Source organism: Megalobrama amblycephala, linkage group LG2 (assembly GCF_018812025.1).
Source record: "Megalobrama amblycephala isolate DHTTF-2021 linkage group LG2, ASM1881202v1, whole genome shotgun sequence".
Taxonomy (NCBI): domain Eukaryota; kingdom Metazoa; phylum Chordata; class Actinopteri; order Cypriniformes; family Xenocyprididae; genus Megalobrama; species Megalobrama amblycephala.
This window is the reverse complement of record NC_063045.1, coordinates 4,404,242-4,423,744: the sequence shown is the minus strand read 5'-3', so window position 1 is coordinate 4,423,744 and position 19,503 is coordinate 4,404,242. Positions and strand designations below refer to the sequence as shown.

Sequence of the window (19,503 nt, the reverse complement as noted above, 5' to 3'; positions counted from 1 at the left end):
CCAGATTTACTAACAGCTGTGCGGCTGACCTGATTGCGTATGCATTTGTAGGAGTTTCCCTTCCCTGAAAATTGATTTTTTTTTTTTTTTACAGTGTATTTTGAGACACCATTTAGTTACCACTACAGTACTAGTACACTTGAACCCATAACACTACAAATACAGAGATAGTGTGTTAAAAGCACGTTTTAGTTCTAGGGCGGGGCGGTCGGCCCATCTCGGGACGGGCCGGTGTTACAATACATTCGGTTCCTGAAATATTCTGTTCCACTGGGTGGAGCTTACGCGAATATTCACGAGATCCTCCTCTTGTGGGCGTGTCCTTGAGAGAACGCGCAAGCGAACGGAACTGAAAATATTAGTACACGCTCCTCAAATCGCATCGGTTTAATGGATCATTTCGAAAAGGCAATAAAATATTTATGTTCCTTTGGAATATAAACCTTTGGAGCTTTGTTTTGATGACATGCCAGCAGCTACTTAAAGAATGTTATTTTTGTTTAAAATATTATAATTATGATAGGAAATTATAGTTTAGTTTCGTTTTATTTAAAGTTTGACAAGGCAGGATATTGCAGCACAAAACCCTGAAATGTGTCAAACATAACACATACTCAAACAACCTTCTGTACCTGATTTAACCATTTCAAAAGCAGTCAAATAAAATAATTCTGGTAATAATATAATTTATGTCTGTGAGGTAATCAGCACAAATGCACAGAATAGACAGCTACTTCACAAGATGACGTTATACTTGTTATTATCACCAATGTCATAATATGGTTTTGTTTTGCTTTTGTGATTTTCCACATTACACTCATCATCTTGAAAGTCACTGTCTGTTTCAGATGTCTTGGAGAGCTCTGGCAGTGTGTGATCCGGACTGTTCCCGTTTTAATACCTCACAAACTCACATTTAGCATTGCTTCATTTCACACATTGCTGAATTTTTAAATGTCTTTTCAATTTGAGTTACATTCATAGAGTAATTACTTCTGTACTTGTTATAACATTTAATCTAATTAATATTTACATAGGCTACAAGTGGATTTGTTGTTTTAAAAAATTTAAATAAAACTAAGAAAAGATAAAAAAATCTGCAAAAAAAGAGTCAATTTTCAGGATAATATTTTAAAGATAATTTTGTACAATCCAAATAAGCTTTACAGATCTTTAGAAAGGGTTTTAACAATGTTTGTCATGTTTTTCAATTATTGCACATGCACCTACAGTATAGGTCATCAGTTACAATAACTTAGGACACTAAAGAGACCTTTCTACTGACTCAGAGAAACAGCAGAATAAAGATGCCCAGGGTCTCTGATCACCTGTGTGAACGTGCCTTAGTCCTGCTGCAGGAGACAAGAGGACTGCAGATGAGAACAGAGCAATAAACTGCAATGTCTGTAATGTAAGATGAGACGGTGCTACAGGGAGACAGAAGGACAGCTGATTGTCCTTCCAGTGCCAAACCACATGTAACCATAAGTCCACCAGACATGTTTGAGAATGTGAAATGCCTTGATGGAAGAGTGGAGTAACATCTCACAGCAAGAGGTGTGCTATCCATGAGGATGATAAGCTCTGTAAAGCTGCAGGTGCCACACCAGACTTTCAGATGTTCATCAAACGTCTGTGAAATTTGTTCAGTTTATGTCTCAGTTGTTGAATCTTTTTGTTTGTACAAATATTTACACGTTAAGAAATTTGCTGGAAAAACAGTTGAAAGTGAAAAACTCAATGTGCACCAATATTGATTGAATAATAATCAAGAAATTAAGGTTGACATCGAACATTCACACCAGTCTATAGCTTATTTTATGATTACAGATACATTTGTAGAGGTTTATTTCCAGTTGTCAACACTATGCAGTAGCCTGTAGTCACAGAATGACAATGGAGGAAGCAGACTAATCAAACTATTCAAAAACTTTCTAAATCCTCAAATAAAGAAATAAAAAAGTTAAACAAAAACACATCAGTGTAAAACAAGGTTATTGGCTCATGTTTGCTCTGCTGTATCCTTACGTTAACTGTTCATCTGAATGCCTGTCCTCAATCAGGCAAAATAGCTCAGTCGATTTATCATATATTACACAAACTATGCATTGCTTTGAACATGTGAACTGTTGACTAACATTGAATATTTTATTACCTTTTCGAAATAATCCATTAAACCGATGCAATTTGAGGAGCGTGTACCAATATTTTCACTTCCGTTCGCTTGCGCGTTCTCTCAAGGACACGCCCACAAGAGGAGGATATCATGAATATTCGCGTAAGCTCCACCCAGTGGAACAGAATATTTCAGGAACCGAATATATTGTAATACCAGTCTCGTGCTAGCAATAAAAACTATCTGTTTATTTATATTAAAAATAAAACTGACCAGCCCACATTAATAAAATGGTCCGGCCCCTCTGGCATTTGCCAGAATTGCCCGATGGCCAATCCGCCCATGAGGAGAGTATTTAAATGATCACACAACGAGATTTACTAATGTTTGTGCTCGTCAGTTTACTGGTATTTGTACCATTATTTAACGCCCCAAAATGCACGTCTTAACCCATTGTGCGATATGGCTGCGATCGTTGCTGCCGGGAGGAGACACCGCAGAGAACAGAGAGCACAAGAAGGGAGAAAATATTTTCCGCTCGTATTAAATTCTTTGGAATGCCAGAGGAAGACGTTATCCAAATATAACATGTAAGACGTTGCGCCTGTGTCAATCCGCACCTGAGGAGCATCAGCTCTGCTTATTTGCGACCCAACAGTAATTTGCGCTGCTCTTGTTAGATTTCGTTGATCATTATGTAAATTATTTGACTGCGTCCGTGTTCTTTCATTTGCTCACGTGCAAAACTTGCCATTCCCATCGGCAACCTGGTCCATTACAAAAACGTACCTGTGGGTACGTTTACGCGAGTCGCAAAATACGTACGAATGCGTACGTCTCGCTGCAGTTTCCATGTGAAATGTCCACTGAGTGGCGCTAAAAGCGTGTTAATTTGTAATTTATTTTTTTTTGCCGGAGCAGATAATGGGGTGAATATGGTACGTTTTTATGACGTTGGTTTTTAGACGAATCGCCGCGGTTCTTGATTTGACATTTGCGCTCCGTTGCGTTTTAAAATAACGTCCCACCGACACTACGCCTAAATCTATCTGATAGTGTTAACGAAAGCAAACGTGACATAAAGAGCGTCTGCGATCGTACTGTTTTTCAGCTCGTTTAGATCTCTCTTTGAGCTCCCTTTTTACCGTCAGACGCCTTTCACGGGATTCGTACCCTCGTCGTAAGTCACCGAGCAAGCTGGTTATGGCAAAACAAAAAAAAGCGAAACATATAGAGCAGGTTAAGTGATGCAAAGTCCAAAGTATGTTCGTTTACATATCGTGCACTCTGGTAAAAAGCGTTTTGAAGTCATAACATAATATTGCTATGTCCGAACTGTTTGTACTTTATTTTATACATACTATCTTTTTATTCTTTCAGTTCTTTTTCTTATTTATTTATTTTTTAATTATTATTTCATTTTTAATGCATTTTATATATTTTTTGTATCATCTTTTTATTTTCTGACTTTTAATGCATTTTATATCTTGCTGTCTGGTTCAAAGAGCTGGGAGAATTAGGAAGGTTTTTTTTAGTTATCCCTGGATGGAGCTCTGACAGAGTTAGTCCAGGAAGATTTGTCTGTAAGGGTAATGTTTAAACGCACAGCTGCCTGACAAATATAAACAGTTATCCCTCTGCGTGAGGAAGATCCATTTAGATCCGCTCTGACGGACAACAAAAAACTCCCTGAAACTTCCTGAGTCTTCCATCCAGATAGAGAAATTCTCTGTTTTTACTGTTATTTCTATTTCTTATGTGTTCCATTATTATTATTATGTATTTGGTTCTTCTTTATGTAAAGCACTTTGAATTACCATTGTGTATGAAATGTGCTATACAAATAAAATTGCCTTGCCTATTGTGCGAGGAGACGTGAAAACAAGTCTTTATTAATTGAAACCGTGTATGAAAACGATCAAAAGCACTTATTGACGTTTTACTGCCTCTAGCATTCGTTTCTGTTGGAAACTGCAGCGAGACGTTTGCATCGGTACGTAATTTTGTGATTTGCGAAAACGTGCCCACAGGTACGTCTTTCCTATGAGACCAGGTTGCCCATCGGTGCATTTGTGGAATTGAGCTCACACTAATTTACCCCGTTTAGTAAATCTGGCCCCAGGTTTTTTAAACTACAGTCCACTAGAGGGCGCTGCAAAATAAATCTAAACTGCATTTTAATGACATCTAATTTTAGTTGGCAAAAATGACATTTTTGGTTGACAATGAAATGCAAAATAAAATAAAATATTCAAACATATTAATTTAAAGATGAATTATTACCATGCTATTTTAGTCAAGGTAAACTGGACTGAAATGAAAGGTTGAGTATTTGTATCAAAAGACAATATTATTTTTATTATTTATTGTTTGCAGGGGCAGTGCACATTAATAAACATTACTGTAAATGTGCCAGAATTATTTTTTAATTTTTATTTTTCATCTGTAGACCCTTGACAGAATGTTAAAAAGTCACCCTAAAACAAAGACGGAGCATCGTTACACACATACACATCATATAAAAAAATATATAAAAAAAACAAATGCGCAGTAAAAAGCGCTACTAAAAATACAAAATATAAGTAAGATTATCAAGATAAAAAAAAAAAAAAAATATATATATATATATATAAGGGAAAAAAGAAAAGGTGAAAGAAAGAGAAACAGAAAGAAAGAGAGAGAGAGAGAATCAGAATATAAATCAGAAAAGTGTCTGAATGAACACTGGGACTGTCCTGAAAGGTAAATCTTATGATCACTTTTCTAAGCAGCTGGGTTTATTCTTTGCAATAAACAACAGAAGACAGCTCGGTCTGCTTTAATCGAGTTATTGATTGAAAGCCTGTGTCGTGAAATGTAATGAATTTAGTTTGAACGGTGTGATTTGACGGAGGCGTGTGTGTGTTTTCAGGCGGTCATCAGAAGAGACACTGAGTTCAGACGAACACACTGAAGTGAGAGCTGTGAAACACACACGCAGAGCTTCACAGGAGCGTTCACGGTCATTTAGAGCGTCTCCATCCACAGTGTCAGTGTGTGAATGAATGAAGGAGACGCTGGAGATCTGCCAAAGATCGACTCGTTCCCTTCACTGACGCCTGCGTCTGTCCGAGGAACGACTCCGCTTCACGCCTGCAAATACAGCTTCGACTCGCTCCAGACCGTAGGACTTTCCTTCATCTTCAGAACACAAATGGAGGCGTTCAATTGCTTCATATTTATGAAGCGACGGGTGTTGCAGATTAATGTTTTGGAATGTCTATTTACACTAAGTGCAAATAGCATCTCTTGTTGGCAAACACTATTTACAGCAGCTCCGCCCACCAGTGTGTGGTTTGAAAAAGACACGCAGGTTCAGCCGTCTTCAGTGGCGCAGCAGTACGGAGTAGGGATCGGAGATCTGGCTTTTAACACGGGTTCAAATCGCATTTATTTTCAATAAAAATTAAAATAACATTCTAAAAGTGGAAATAAACTGTGAACGAGTGTTTAATAATATTAAAAGTGTTTATAGGGTAGGGTGTGTTTTATTCTCCCAATAAGGCAGCATCCATTTAATCATTTTAATAAACGTAATCATTTACACTCTATGATATTATTGCATCCTGTTAATGTACAAAAATACTGAGATGCAAATAGCATCTGCCAATATAAAGTATAGATAGCATCTAATTACTATTTACTCTTATTGCAAAGAACTGCTGCTTTTACATGGTGTAAATAGAATCTATCGCTGTTTTCTCCTAGTGTAAATATCATATCGCTAAGAAAACGCTGCTATTGTCACTTAGTGTAAATAGCCGCTGCCCTAATATTTTGTAAATAAAGTGGTAAATTATGTTATTTTTGCACAAATAAAATTAAATTGAGGTTAAACCACTGGATTACTTTAATGACGACTTAGATAATTAGTGTTCTTCACACTTTGAAGGAACAGAAATGGTCCGTCTCCGGCATCGCTGTGAGTTAGTATTTATTGATACTTATGCCATTCATTCACTTTCTTGTCTTCTAGTTATTCATTATTCCACTAATGTAATTTAGTGACAGCAGTGGCAGGAAGTGATGTGTGTGTCCTTACCGTCCTCCATGACCAGCACTTCCTTCTGGCACATGTCCTGCACGTTGACGGTGCAGTTGACGATGAACTCGGGCGCGGAGCAGTCGTCCTGCCGCACGTCCTCGCACTGATAGCACTGGATCTGCAGCGCCGCGCTCACGCCTGCGGTGACATCAGCAGTTTATTTGTGATCACTGGAGTCCATTACGTTTCGTCACAGCGCTGGGTTACATGTGATCGGGATGACGTAATCAGATTCCCAAATTATATAATTGTTGTATACAAATATAATATCTCATCTTCTTTGTGTTTTATCTTCTACCGTTTCAAGATTTTACATATTTAACATTTAATTATTAGCTTTTCATCAACTTACCCTGCAGTTCCTTCACAAACCGTAATGTAATGTTTCATGCACTTGATTTTCATATCACTACATTGTACAAGATTATCCTAGTCTAAGTGATAAACAAGTTCAGGCTAAAAAGTAATCTAAAAGTAATCAGATTATATTACCTCAAATGTAATGGATTATGGGTTACACTTTATTTTAATGTGTCCTATTACTGTGTAATCATACATATAAGTACTGAGTAATAATTAAGTACACTCTCAGAAAATAAAGTACATAATTGTACCTTTAGGGGTTCAATGGTACAAAAAGGTACAAATTTGTACCCTTGTGATTTGTACCTTAAGAGACCAGTTTTGTACCTTTATTTAACAGTACAAAAATTGACCCTTCAAAAAGGGTACAAAATTGGCTTTGACAGCGTACGATCGTTGACTATAATGAGATGTATATATTTTACACACACACACTGAATTAAAATCAGAATTTATTAAATCCTTTTCATTTTCACATTTTCAACATTTCATTTGAAACATATTTTTAAACATCCCATATGAGTCCATCTTGCAGGGTGTTAAAAAGTAACACTGAAGCAGTGTTAAAGTTAATGAGATAATTGATTGATGATTGAGTGATGATGTTTTAAAATGTGAAAATGAAAAGGATTTAATAAATTCTGATTTTAATTCAGCGTGTGTGTGTGTGTGTGTGTGTGTGTGTGTAAAATATATACATCTCATTATAGTCAACGATCGTACGCTGTCAAAGCCAATTTTGTACCCTTTTTGAAGGGTCAATTTTTGTACTGTTAAATAAAGGTACAAAACTGGTCTCTTAAGGTACAAATCACAAGGGTACAAATTTGTACCTTTTTGTACCATTGAACCCCTAAAGGTACAATTATGTACTTTATTTTCTGAGAGTGTACATGTTCTTACTTTAGGGTTAGCTGCATGTAATTATGCCTAATTTCTGGTTATTACTACAGTAAATACATGTAAGGTGTGTAACAACAAGGACACATTAAAATAAAGTGGATTATGTTCCTAACTCGAGTTTCCATCATGTATTCAGTAATGGATCTACGCAGCAAATACAGGAAACGTACTTCAGTTGCTCTTAAAACGGGTTACATGTCATTTTCACACAAATATGTGCTGCAATATATATGAGAAATATCATATGAGAAATTTAAATAATTCTGAAAGAGGATCAAAACAAAAATCTCATGGAGAATATTATTGAAAAGCTTTACAGTAAGTGTTCAGTTGTTAATATTAGTAAACATGAAGAATTAATACTTCTACAGCATTTATTAATCTCAGTTAATGTTAATCTCAACATTTATTAACACATTTTTTAAATAAAATGTATTTTTGTAACATTAGTTAATGCACTGTGAACTAACATGAACATTTGACTTTTTATTGATCAGTAAATGTTGTAAAATATTTGTTTTCCTAGTTTTAACTGTGTAAATGTTCTGCTCATTGTCAGTTGATGTTAATGCATTAATTATGTTCACTAACGAGAGCTGTGACGAGTCAGCTATATTTACACATCATACAGTGATTTATGGATGATGATTCATATAATAAGAATCTTTAGCGTCTAATCTAACGAAACAAAATGTGTTTAATTGTCAAGAAAATAATAATTGTTTTCTCTACAATATTTCTTATTTGATGGTGAAATATGAGTGTTTCTCGTGTATTCTGAATTTGCTTTGAATATTGAACGTTTAACATCAATAGTTGTTTACAGAGTAAAGGTCTGATTATTTTTTTAGCATGTTTATTAACTGAATCCCACATTATACAGATTTACAGAATCTAGATAATTTACAGGAACGAAGAACAGTTTAAAAACCAGGAACTGTCTAAATTATCATTCATAATCTCTTAATTTCCATCTGTCACACATTCAGCAAATTCCCAGAATATCTTTATAAAAACAGCAACAATTAAACAACAAAAACACATCACCCTTTTGTGAAATTAATGCATAAATTAAGCATCATTAATGGGCGTCACAGGGTTCAGTGTGTGTCCAGTTCCAGCCTCAGAAAAACGCAAGCGTCACTAAAACAAGTCCGTCATTTAACTGTAATTAAAATCAGCCTTTATCTGTCGTTTTATTTCAGCATTTGAAATTGGCATAAGATCATTAAAATCACAGGCCATTAATTCTTCTTCATAAAACTCAGTGCTGCTGATTTGGGCATTAAGTGTCTCAGACCGACTGTCGGTCGTTTAATCATGAGCGCGCGCGTCTGTGCGCGTGTAGTGGCGTCTATTAATGTGTCTGTCAGCGTGTGTGTGTGTGTGTGTGTGTGTGTGTGTGTGAATACACTCACCCGCCGTCAGTATGATCACCAGTAAAGTCACACACCGCCGCATCACGGAGCCGCTGCCGCTCACCGCCGCTTCGACGCGTCCATCACCGACACACAGCGCGCGAGCGAGCGTCAGACTGACCGCGCGAACCCGACTCCTGCTGCCTTAACTCAGAGCACGTGACGCTCGCGCGACTGAATTTACCGGGCGTGACTCGCGTCTGAATGAAGAGAGAGAGGAGGAGAGAGAGACTCATGACACAGACTCACCTGCTGCTTGAGGATAGACACTAAACTGTTAATTAACCTGCCCTTAATTACATGACATGAAAAATACTTCAAACAAGCTCTAACTCCACTGGAATCGGTACACGACTGGCCTGTTTGCTTTCACTTTACATGGTCACACAAGGATGATGATGATGATGATGATGCATCAGCCAATGTGTTATTAAGGGAAATAAATAGAAACATTTGCTAATTTAGTTGTAAAATCACAGTGTCATAATGTTTAAAATATCATTAATGTGAAATGCTAAATCAACTATTCTATTTAAAGTTTTGCTTTGACAAATTAGCTGAATAATTGATGAACCAATGACAGACTGAGCAGAATCCAGCCCTCAGTTTCTTTTATATTGTGTATTAGAGAATCGGGCAGAGAGTCGGTCAGGCTCCCTCGCTCCAGTAAACTTGTCATCCGAGAAGAGAGGAGATGTCGCTGGGGGGATTCAAGATTCAAGATTACGAGGCACATGAATTTAAAACAACAATGACGCGCACCGATAAATCATTTAGAGTAAGTACTGCAATATTCCATAAAAAAGAATCGTCCATTTTGATTTCACAGTGACTCTAAGCATTTCCAGGTGTTTTTATTCTGTGCATTTACGGTTTATTATTTCCCCACGTTGGTGTTGCTAACCATAATTTCATGAGTTCACACTTACATATAATCAGACAGAGTAAAGGTTATGTTTATTTGGTGTGCTTGTCCAAGGGGAGGCTCCGAATCCAGAGTACTCCCAGAAAGCCAGTGAGTAAAGGACCCCCCCAAATTGAGTGCCGTAATTTGGCAGGTTGGCATTTCGGGATGCGACCAATCTGGAGAGTTCTGGCAACGTCCGACGGGAGTTCAGTACTCACGGGATCGGACAGGTAAGCCTTGCCCCCGGGTCAAACAAAGATTGAATTTTTTTTAACAAAAAAGTTTTGCAGTTTCGTAAGTGTGGGCTGGTCAGCCAATGAGGGTTTGAAGGGCTTTTTTATGTGGAACCGGCAGATCTGATGTAGCTTTTGAAGCGTCTGAAGACCATCGTCTGCTGCTGGGAGAGGCCTTTTTGAGCTGCTGTGGTTGTGAAAAGAGTGACTGGAATCATTTTCTGTGGGGACGACAGATTGCAGGAGAACATATTTAAAGTGTTTTTGGAACCACAAATGTGTAACGGGTTTGTTGGACTCATCTATGAATAGAGGAGCGAAAGGGGATCTAACCTGAGAGCTTCTGAATTGTAGGAAGGTGAAAAGAGAGTGATGTGGCTGGATTGGTGATGGAAGGTTGAAAATATTAATGAAATGGCCTCTTTTAGATTGGTTCGGAGTTCTGAGCATCTAAGAAAACCAAAAAAGGCTAAAATAAACATGGAATGGAGTGTGCGGGCCGGCGGTATTAATGGGGTGGAAGCCTGTACGGAGGGTATAGATACACAGATGGGTTATCTGGTGTCGGGGCGGATGGGTTGGGATTGTTGAATTCCTTTGATCCGAAGGGAGGTTTGTGAATTATTTATCTTGGGGGAGGGATCAGTTTGTGGAAAAATGAGATGCCGCTCAGGTAACCTTTGATGGACCCGACTTGGAGGCCCTTTACCTTGTTAAGGTAGATGATAAATCAGGTGATTGAGAGGAGGGAAAATTCAGGAAGCAGCAGGTTATAGGACAGGTGGAATGCTGTGACATAGGATTGGAGGGTTTTAGGAGAAACGGTTTGAAGGATGGCGTCGAGCGATGTGTCGAGGAGGGGTTTTAACAGGTGGGTTATGGGAATATCAGTTCTGAATAATGAGGCACTGGAGTTGGGAACTGGTCCTCCTCCGGAGCAACATAAAATCTTATTGTAGTAAAGTTCATAGATACGGGAAGAAGGAGGCGGCAACCGGTGAACGTTTAACAAACTTTAATAATCACAAAATAAACAAACAACAAAATGAAAGTAATGCTGGCAGTCCATCAAGGACGATTGCCGGCCACACAAACATAATAAAACATAACATAAAGTCCAGTCATCTCTCTTCTCTCGTCCTTCACTGTCGTTGCTCCCCTTTTATGCTTCCGGAGCTCCTCCGTGAGAGATTCGAGACCGGTGCAACTTGCGTCACAGGCCTGGCGCCGTTCCCTCATGGCTCGTCACATACCCCATTGCCCCTCGCAGGCCGGGGGTACCCACGAGACTGCGCAGATGAGACGAGAGAAAAGGAGACGGAAGCACAGGGAGCGACAGACGAGAAGAGAGGAAAAAAACAATTTCTTGGTCCGGTTCCCGGACACACTTCTGCTCGTTCCTCAGCCAGCCGAGAGGCTCTTCCTCGCGGTGCCATGCGATGGTACTGTATGCCTGGTGGACGGCTCGATCCTCCTCTGCCCCCTGGCGGCTGGCGATGGCTCCTCCAGCTGAGGGCAGCCGGCAGTGAGTCCCCCGTTCCCTGCTCTTCCCCTTCATGGCGGACGGCAGCAGGCTCCGGCCCATGGCGAATGGTGCCGACTCCTCCGCTCCCTCTCAGACGGCAGCCACCCCACCTCGACCCAGGAGCACGGCAGCGAGCTCTCCGTCCCACCTGTTGATCAGTCGCTCCAGCACCACCGCCTCGGGCAGCCACTCGCAGTCTTCACACTCCCGCGCTGCCCGACCTCCTCAGCACCCCGATCCCCCTCAGAAGCGAGGGTTCTCCGACATCATGTCCCTCCTTCCTCCCGGGCTTCAGCACCAATGTAGTAAAGTTTGTGGATACGGGAAGGAGGAGGCAGGAACCGATGAACGTTAAACACAACTTTAATATAATTATCAAATAAACAAACAACAAAACGAAAGTATAATGCCGGCAGTTCCTCACGGACAACTGCCGGCCACACAAACATGACAAAACATAAAGTAAAATCCAGGCCTGGTCCTCTCTCGTCCTTCACAGTTGTCGCTCCCCTTTTTCCTCCATGAGAGATTCGAGACCAGTGCAACGCACCATTCCCTCACGGCTCTCGCCCGCCGTGCTCGTCACACTTATCCATGAATGTTATCCATAACCTGAGTTCATTGTGGCATGCCCAAGTTATGGAAATTTGATCCTCTAGTGAGAGGAGATGTGAGATGAAGGGGCACCCTTGTGGAATAATTCACGTTTGGAACAATTTGGGCTGTCCATGAGGGTGGATGAGATTAGGATTATTCTAGCGATTTTTTCCTTGGGCAGAAAGGCCTGGAAATTTACTGAATCTAGATTAATGCAGAGGAACTCGATGGATAGGGCGGGGTCTATGGTTTTCTCCTGGGCAATAAGGGTCCCAAGCTCAGAAAAAACTTTTTGAACTGTGAGGATATGTGCAGCTGGGATGGTGTCGGAAAGCTAATTATAAAATCTTCAAACAGTGGAATAAGGTGAGGAATTGGGGCTGCATTTGCATCTGAAAATTAAGTGTGTGGCAAAGTCGAATTTCCCGCACCAGCATATCCAAATAAGTGCCATGAATCCAGTTGGATAGGCATCAACCGTGTTCGAAGCCGGACAGCAGATTAGTGAAATCGATATTCGGGGTAGTGAGATAATTTGATAGACAGGTGAGAAATATTCACAGGAGTCGATAAGTAATTCTTAGTTCTTTTCATCACAGGCCATACATGACAGGCATGAGCACCGCAGCAGAAATTACAGATCTATGAAGGTACCTGTCTGGTGCATCTACCAATATAAAAGTTGTTGTAGGACTGTCTGCTGACTGAAATAGAGGAAGCGCTTCCTCTAAAAACGGGATCGTACGGATTTGCGTTGGTCTTGGCACGTAGCTGATGATTTAACTTGGGTTGTGTCTGGACAGGGGGGAATGGAGGGGATAATTTGTGGGCAAGACATTTGATGACATGTAATGTGCCACTGATCTGTAGATCACCCAGGAGATGTTTCAGCAGCCTGTGGAGATCAGGGTCGAGTGTGCCCCAGTAGGGTCATTGGTTCCACTGGTCAATGTCTGCACCTGCCAAGATCTGTGTTGTGAGCCACTGGGGGTGGCTGCGAGGCTACAGTGTTTGATAGGACGGGCAACGGTGTTGCAGTGAAGACTGTTTTTAGATTTAGACGGGAGGAGAGAGTTGGGCGGGAGAGGAGCCGGGGCCGTGATTGTTAGTGGAGGCAGCCTCATGCTTGGATCAGCCCCTAGGGCTTGAGGAGGAATGTAGAAAGAGTAATATAAATAAGCCGTGTGAGTCAATGTCGCTAGCAGGGGCAGCCTTGAGATATCTTCTGCTGCTGGGACTGTAGGCCTTGAGAAGGTGGAGGGGTTAGAAACGGCTGAGGGAAAGTACTGAGAGACCTGGGCCTGCGCCACTAGAAGAGGCAGCCTCACCCTAGCATCTGCCTCAGGAACTGGAGGGAAAAGTGAAGGTTGGGAGGCTGGGGGGAAGCCGGCAGGCGTAGCGTTGAACGGCACAACAACTGGAGGAGCTGCTGTAACGGGCTGGGTGGAAAGGGAGGGCGAGTGAGGCTTCGCATCGGAGGAGTCTGGGGCACGGCCCAGGCTTGCAAACGGCCTGCTGCTGCCACCCGATGCTCATAGAAAGGGCAGCCTTGCACAGGTGGAGGATGGATATCGTTGGCAGAGCCGAAAGATAACAGGATGCGGGGGAGGAAGGTAGATTTTTCACCGGCGGGGATGAGGGTAGTCCTCAGAGGCGCCCACGCGATGAAGCCTCTGGTTCAGTGGCTGTGTGAGTTTGATCTGGGACATTATAGCAAACGGGCAGACCAAATACTGGAAAACTGTCATGAAAAAGAGGTAAGTGTGCTGTATGTATACCTCTTATCGCGCTAATAGATTTTAATAACTGAACGTGATCCTCCCGTGTCCGTGTTGTGATTGTAAATGTGTGTTTGTGTGTGTGTGTGTGTGTGTGTGTGAGTAAGTGAGAGAGAGAGAGAGAGAGAAAGAGAGTGTGATTAAAGTGTGTTTAATAACCTTTTACACACACTCAGGAGAGGGACGTAAACTCCCACCTCTGCTGTCACAATCCTCACGGCACATACACACCCTCATTCATCAATCTGACACACACACCCTCACACACACACTTTAAGAGCTACTGTTTGATTAGTGCGATTTATGCTTTACTATACTTTAAGAGTACGTGAATAATGAAACCCGATCAATAAAAACTTATGTTCAGTTATAAACATCAGCGTCCTGAACACCGTCCATCTCTGTGTTCTCATACTGTCTGTTGTTTGTGTTTTATCATGAGACGCATGTCTCTGCAGAATCAAAACAAGATTTTCACAGTTACTGGCCATTTTTGAAACCATTCAGCGTTTTAAACACTTTACACCCTTCCTTAACTCACCCAATAATCTAGTCCTCCTCAGTGGGTTACAGCTAATCAGGGAAAGCAGCTGATTAGGGAACATGGTTCTACAGAGACTTGATTAGTTTCCTTTGGATCAGAACAAAAGTTCTTTCAAATGTTCCCTGTTTGTCAGTATAAGTCTTGTGGAGCGGTGTGACATTTGTCACCAAAATCTCAGTCTGGTTTTCAGCTGGTTTCAGAGGGTTCTGGCAGAACCACAGCAGGAGATATAATGAAAGTGAGCAGTCAAACTCAGAAATTCATGAACACACCATTAAAAACAGTGAAAGTAAATGAGAAGATAAAAATTAAAATAAATAAATGAAAACAAAATCCATAAAATTATCCCATCAAGTTCAAGTTGATTTATAAAGCATCTCAAAATGCTTATACATCTCAAACAACATCATATGCTATAGAGAAAATGTGGAGGAAGACTTAACAAAAACAGAAGTGCATGAATGAAGAGGCCTATATACAGAATGAGTTTGAAGGAGATCAGCAATGTACTGTGAGGGTTGGACCATGCAAGGCTTTAAAAACATGCAGCAGAACCTTAGATTCAACTCTATAGCTAACTGGTAGCCAATGAAAGGAAGAACAGTTAGACGTCTAGCTGCTGCATTTTGGACTAATTGCAGGCATGAAGGAGTAGATTGAGACAAACCCTCATATAAGGCATTGTAGTAATCCAACCGGGATGTGATAAGTGAATGAATTACTATTTCCAAGAGAGGAACTGTTTTAATTTGGCAATGAACCTGATATAAAAAAGCATTTATCTGATTTTCAAATAATAAGTCAGAATCAATTTTTAACTTTACCATGCAAGGTTAAAGAGTACTTAACTGGTTTTCAAGGTCAGCGATATACAACGAAGAGCCAAAGGCAGAGGCCTCTGTTTTATCCTCATTAAGCTTGAGGAAATGTTCAGACATCCATAATTTAACTTCCTCAAAACAAGAAGGTAAAGTTGTGTATCGTCAACACAACAATGAAACAATACACTGTATTTCTGAAAGACAGAGCCTAGAAGAAGCATATAGAGAGAGAAAAGCAGAAGACCCAAAATAGAGCCTTGTGGGACACCTCATGTAATCAGTGTTGAAGATGAGGAGTGAAGAAGTTCTGTCATCAGGATATGAGGAAAATCAACTTAACTCAACCCCCTGGATAGCAAGCACACTTTCAAGATGCTTTAACAGAATGGACTGATCTGTCGTCCCATGATCAAACCCCTACATGTTCTTTCAGCTCAAACAGAACAGCGGTTTGGTTTAGGGCTAGTCGTGGTTAGCAGAGCATCTTCATCCAACAGAGAGAATTTCTCTATTTTCTGGATGAAGCATGGTTTGCGTCATTCAAACACGTGATCATGTCTGAAGATCGCTGATTCTCTGAGCTGAGGTGAACCACTAGTCCATATGACACTGAGAAACACGCACACATTGAGCTTCGGTGGATCGATTACCGACTAGAACCACAATCACTACTTCATGGACACACAGGAGAATATGAACCGCTCCGACGTCGCAGCCCTGTAACACTTGGAGAAGGCCGTCGATCGACATCGAGTGACACTGAATGTTCAGTGGAAACAGACAAACTCTTGCATGCTGCTGGAGGAGGTTATAATGAACTATTGGCTGTTTATTCAGTGATAGAGAGAATTATACATTTGTCATATTGGCTGATAGGGATCAAAAATCATCACTCTGTTATCATTTACTCAAACCTGCATGGCCTTCTTTCTTTTGTGAAACACAAATGTGAATATTTGCAGGCAGATTTCCCTGTTCTTTTCACAACTAACTGAACCAAATGTCAAACCTTAAAAAAAAAACACAAAACTACCATAAAAGCATCATAAAAGCACTTCACATCTTCATGGACTGACTGAAATGTGTTTATTTGCTGATAATATCTTCCTCCAGTTTTAATCACTCATTCAGAGAGTTGAAGACTGGATCTGTCTTTGATTCATGAACAAATCATTTTTGTGAACAGAACCAATTCATTGTAAAGATCCGACTCAAAAGAGGGATTCATTTACAATCAGACCCACATCTCTAACGAGAGCAGAGCCGAATTTACAGATGATCGCTGAACGACTAATTAAACGGGTCTGTTTCTCAAACTAAACCATCAAATGACTTCAGACATTGAGCACTTTTATAATATTTTTAGGATAATACTTCTGTGGTGAGCACAGTTAAATGATGTAATTGTTTGCAGCAATTAAAAATAAATGAGCAATAATTGTCCACTGAAGAAAGAAAGTCGTAGAGATTTGGATCGACATGAATCAGACTCAGAATGCACTTTATTCATCAAGCGTGTTCACACAAGGAACTGGTATGGTTTCCCTTACATACATATCTAACACAAGAAAATAGAGAGAAAGAATGAAATATGTGGAATTAAAGAGAAAACATCTAGAAAAAAAAACACATTTAGATGGAGGTTGAAGGCTAATGTACAAATGTACATATTAAGTAAATATAAATACATACATATATATATATATATATATATATATATATATAGGGTGATGATTTTACTCTTTTAGCACCACCTTTTCATCCCACAGTCTGTTAAGGTAATTTACACTTCACACTACATAAAAATAAAGCATTTAGCAACAAAAAACATGACACAGCGGCGGCCGGCTAAACCTCAAGTGTGTGTGAGTGTGTGTAGAATTCCTCCGCTGTCCTGCTGCGTGTGTGTGTGTGTGTGTGTGTGTGTGTGTCTTGGTGATTTCACGCTGCTTGCATTTAATCAGTAAGTCGTCCACTGTTAAATACTGGGAAGAAAATATCACATGACACGGCAGGGCAAACCGATCGAAAGCAATTAGACAGTGGAGCAATCTGAATTATAGCGGTGTAGAGATACTGGACCCTCAGGCCAACACACACACACACACACACACATAGCCATAATCACAAGACAATTAAGTTTAAAACGAGAGTGTATCAGGTAATTATTTTATAAAAGAAGAAGACGAGCACAATCAGGAGAGAGGAAGGACAGGCAGGACTGAAGCAGATATTCATAATCTCTACTGTAACCGTCCAGAGTTCCTCTGTGGAACGTTTCAAAGTCCAATAAAGATGAAAACGCTCAGGCTTCAAAATTAAAGTGGATATTTATTCAATAAAACAAAAATCCACAGGCAGACAGCAACCAAACAGCATGCGCTCTAAAAAACACTGGGTAAAATCAACCCAAGTTGGGTTAAAAATGGACAAACCCAGCGATTGGGTTAAATGTTTGCTCAACCTGCTGGGTAGTTTTATTTAACTCAACTATTGTTTAAAATTTACTGTATTGTTTGCTTAAAATGAACCCAAAGTATGTTGGAAATTAACATTTATTAATATGTTTAATAAATTAACGTTTGTTAAGTTTAATAAATAATAATTACACAATAAACATTTATTAAATTGCTTATTAATAAATGTTCACCTTTTGATTATTATTGTTGCCTCCTGTAATTATGTGTCTGATTTTTAATTTCCAACATATTTTGGGTTGTTTTTAAGCCAGCATTAGAGTGTGTGTTGCACAAGAGAACGAAAACACTTGACGGATAACTGCTCTTTGGGAAATGAATGTCCATGAAAACTGATTAGTGGCGGGAAGGAACGCCGGAAACAGATTACTGACCAGACCGAGAGAAAACAAAACCAAACAGAACGAGAGGCTAGGAAATGAACAGATTTATGCATTCAGCAGACGCTTTTACTCAAAGCGATTTACAAGAGAGGAACAGAAGCAATTCGTCAAAGAGCCGATAATGTTCATAATATACAACACCAGGTTTATTTGACAAAGCAATCCAAACTAAACAAAAGCTGACATCAACATTTTCAATGTGCAGTTTTCACTTTGACACTAACAAACACTTTCTTAGTGTGTGAAGAACGTTTTAATAATCTCAAGAAGCGTTTGTTTGTGCAGAGGAAAGACTCTGAAGCTTCTTCAAAACCTTTAACATCCATGGAGCTTTAAAGTAAAGCTTCCGAAGGTGTGTTTGTGTTGTGAAACAGTTCTGAATGCTGAAAAGGGTTCGAGCGATGACGGTTGCCGGTCAGTGGATCTCTGGATCAGTGTCCGAGCCGCGGTTCACACGTCAAATGATTAGTCTGACGGTGTAATTCTGCAGACGGAGGCTCGCGTCTCTCATGCGGCGGACGGTGATGGTGTGTGATATAGATATAGTCTGTCTGTTTCTGGCAGCAGTGTTTTATTAAAGAGGCTTTTGTTCACTGGAGAGCTCCTGATAACTCCAGCTCTTCTCCATATCTCACATCAGCCAGATCCTGTTTCTCACATACAGCAGCTTCAGCCTGTCCTCCCTCTCTCCCTCTCTCTTTCTCTCTTCATCTCTCCTTGACAAGAAAAACCTTCACAAGGGCATACAAGATGAATAGCCTTTCTGCAGAGAGGAAAAAAGCCTTTATTATTAGCCGACGGTTCTTAAAACACACACGGATCTGAGCCTGCAGCAGTGGATCAGATCACAAACAGCCAAAACACAATTACAACTTGAAGAAGATTCTGCCTGTAATGACGGCAGACGAGCGGAGAGCGGACGCTTCACTGGCTCTGTCTGGACCCGCGGCTGATCTGGTTTAGACCGGACTGGAGTGTGTGATTGAGACGGGATGTGTTTTGTTCCCGTGGGCTGGAGACGAGTTTGAGTAATGCAGCGCTGCGTGATGGAGAGTGTAAACACACACAGAGAGAGAGAGAGAGATCAGACTGATGAATTACATTACTGTGTGTGTGTGTGTGTGTGTGTGTGTGTGTGTGTGATACACATCAGTCTGCAGAGCTTCTCCATCAATCTGCACTCAGATGCATAATGAGCTGTTTGTTTCCACAGAGATGCCTGACGGCGCAGTGTGTGTGTGTGTGTGTGTGCTGAGCTGCTGTCTAGAACTGTGTGCTGCATCCCTTCAGCTGCTCCAGGTTTTGTTATTGTTTTGTGTGTGTGTGTGTGTGTGTGTGTGTGTGTGTGTGTGTG

At 40.4% G+C, this 19,503-nt stretch overlaps 1 protein-coding gene across 1 annotated transcript in view; it reads right to left on the bottom strand.

Moving 5' to 3' along the window:
• Positions 1–9,176, bottom strand: part of LOC125263225 (ly6/PLAUR domain-containing protein 1-like) — a 10,888-nt gene extending 1,712 nt beyond the window's left edge. The window contains exons 1-2 of the mRNA XM_048182213.1: positions 8,885–9,176; positions 6,198–6,338 (exon numbers count right to left, since the gene is read on the bottom strand). Of these exons, the coding sequence (XP_048038170.1) occupies positions 6,198–6,338; positions 8,885–8,927 (184 nt within the window). The 5' untranslated portion in view covers positions 8,928–9,176. The remainder of the gene's footprint in view (positions 1–6,197; positions 6,339–8,884) is intronic.
• Between the last annotated feature and the right edge of the window lie 10,327 nt (positions 9,177–19,503).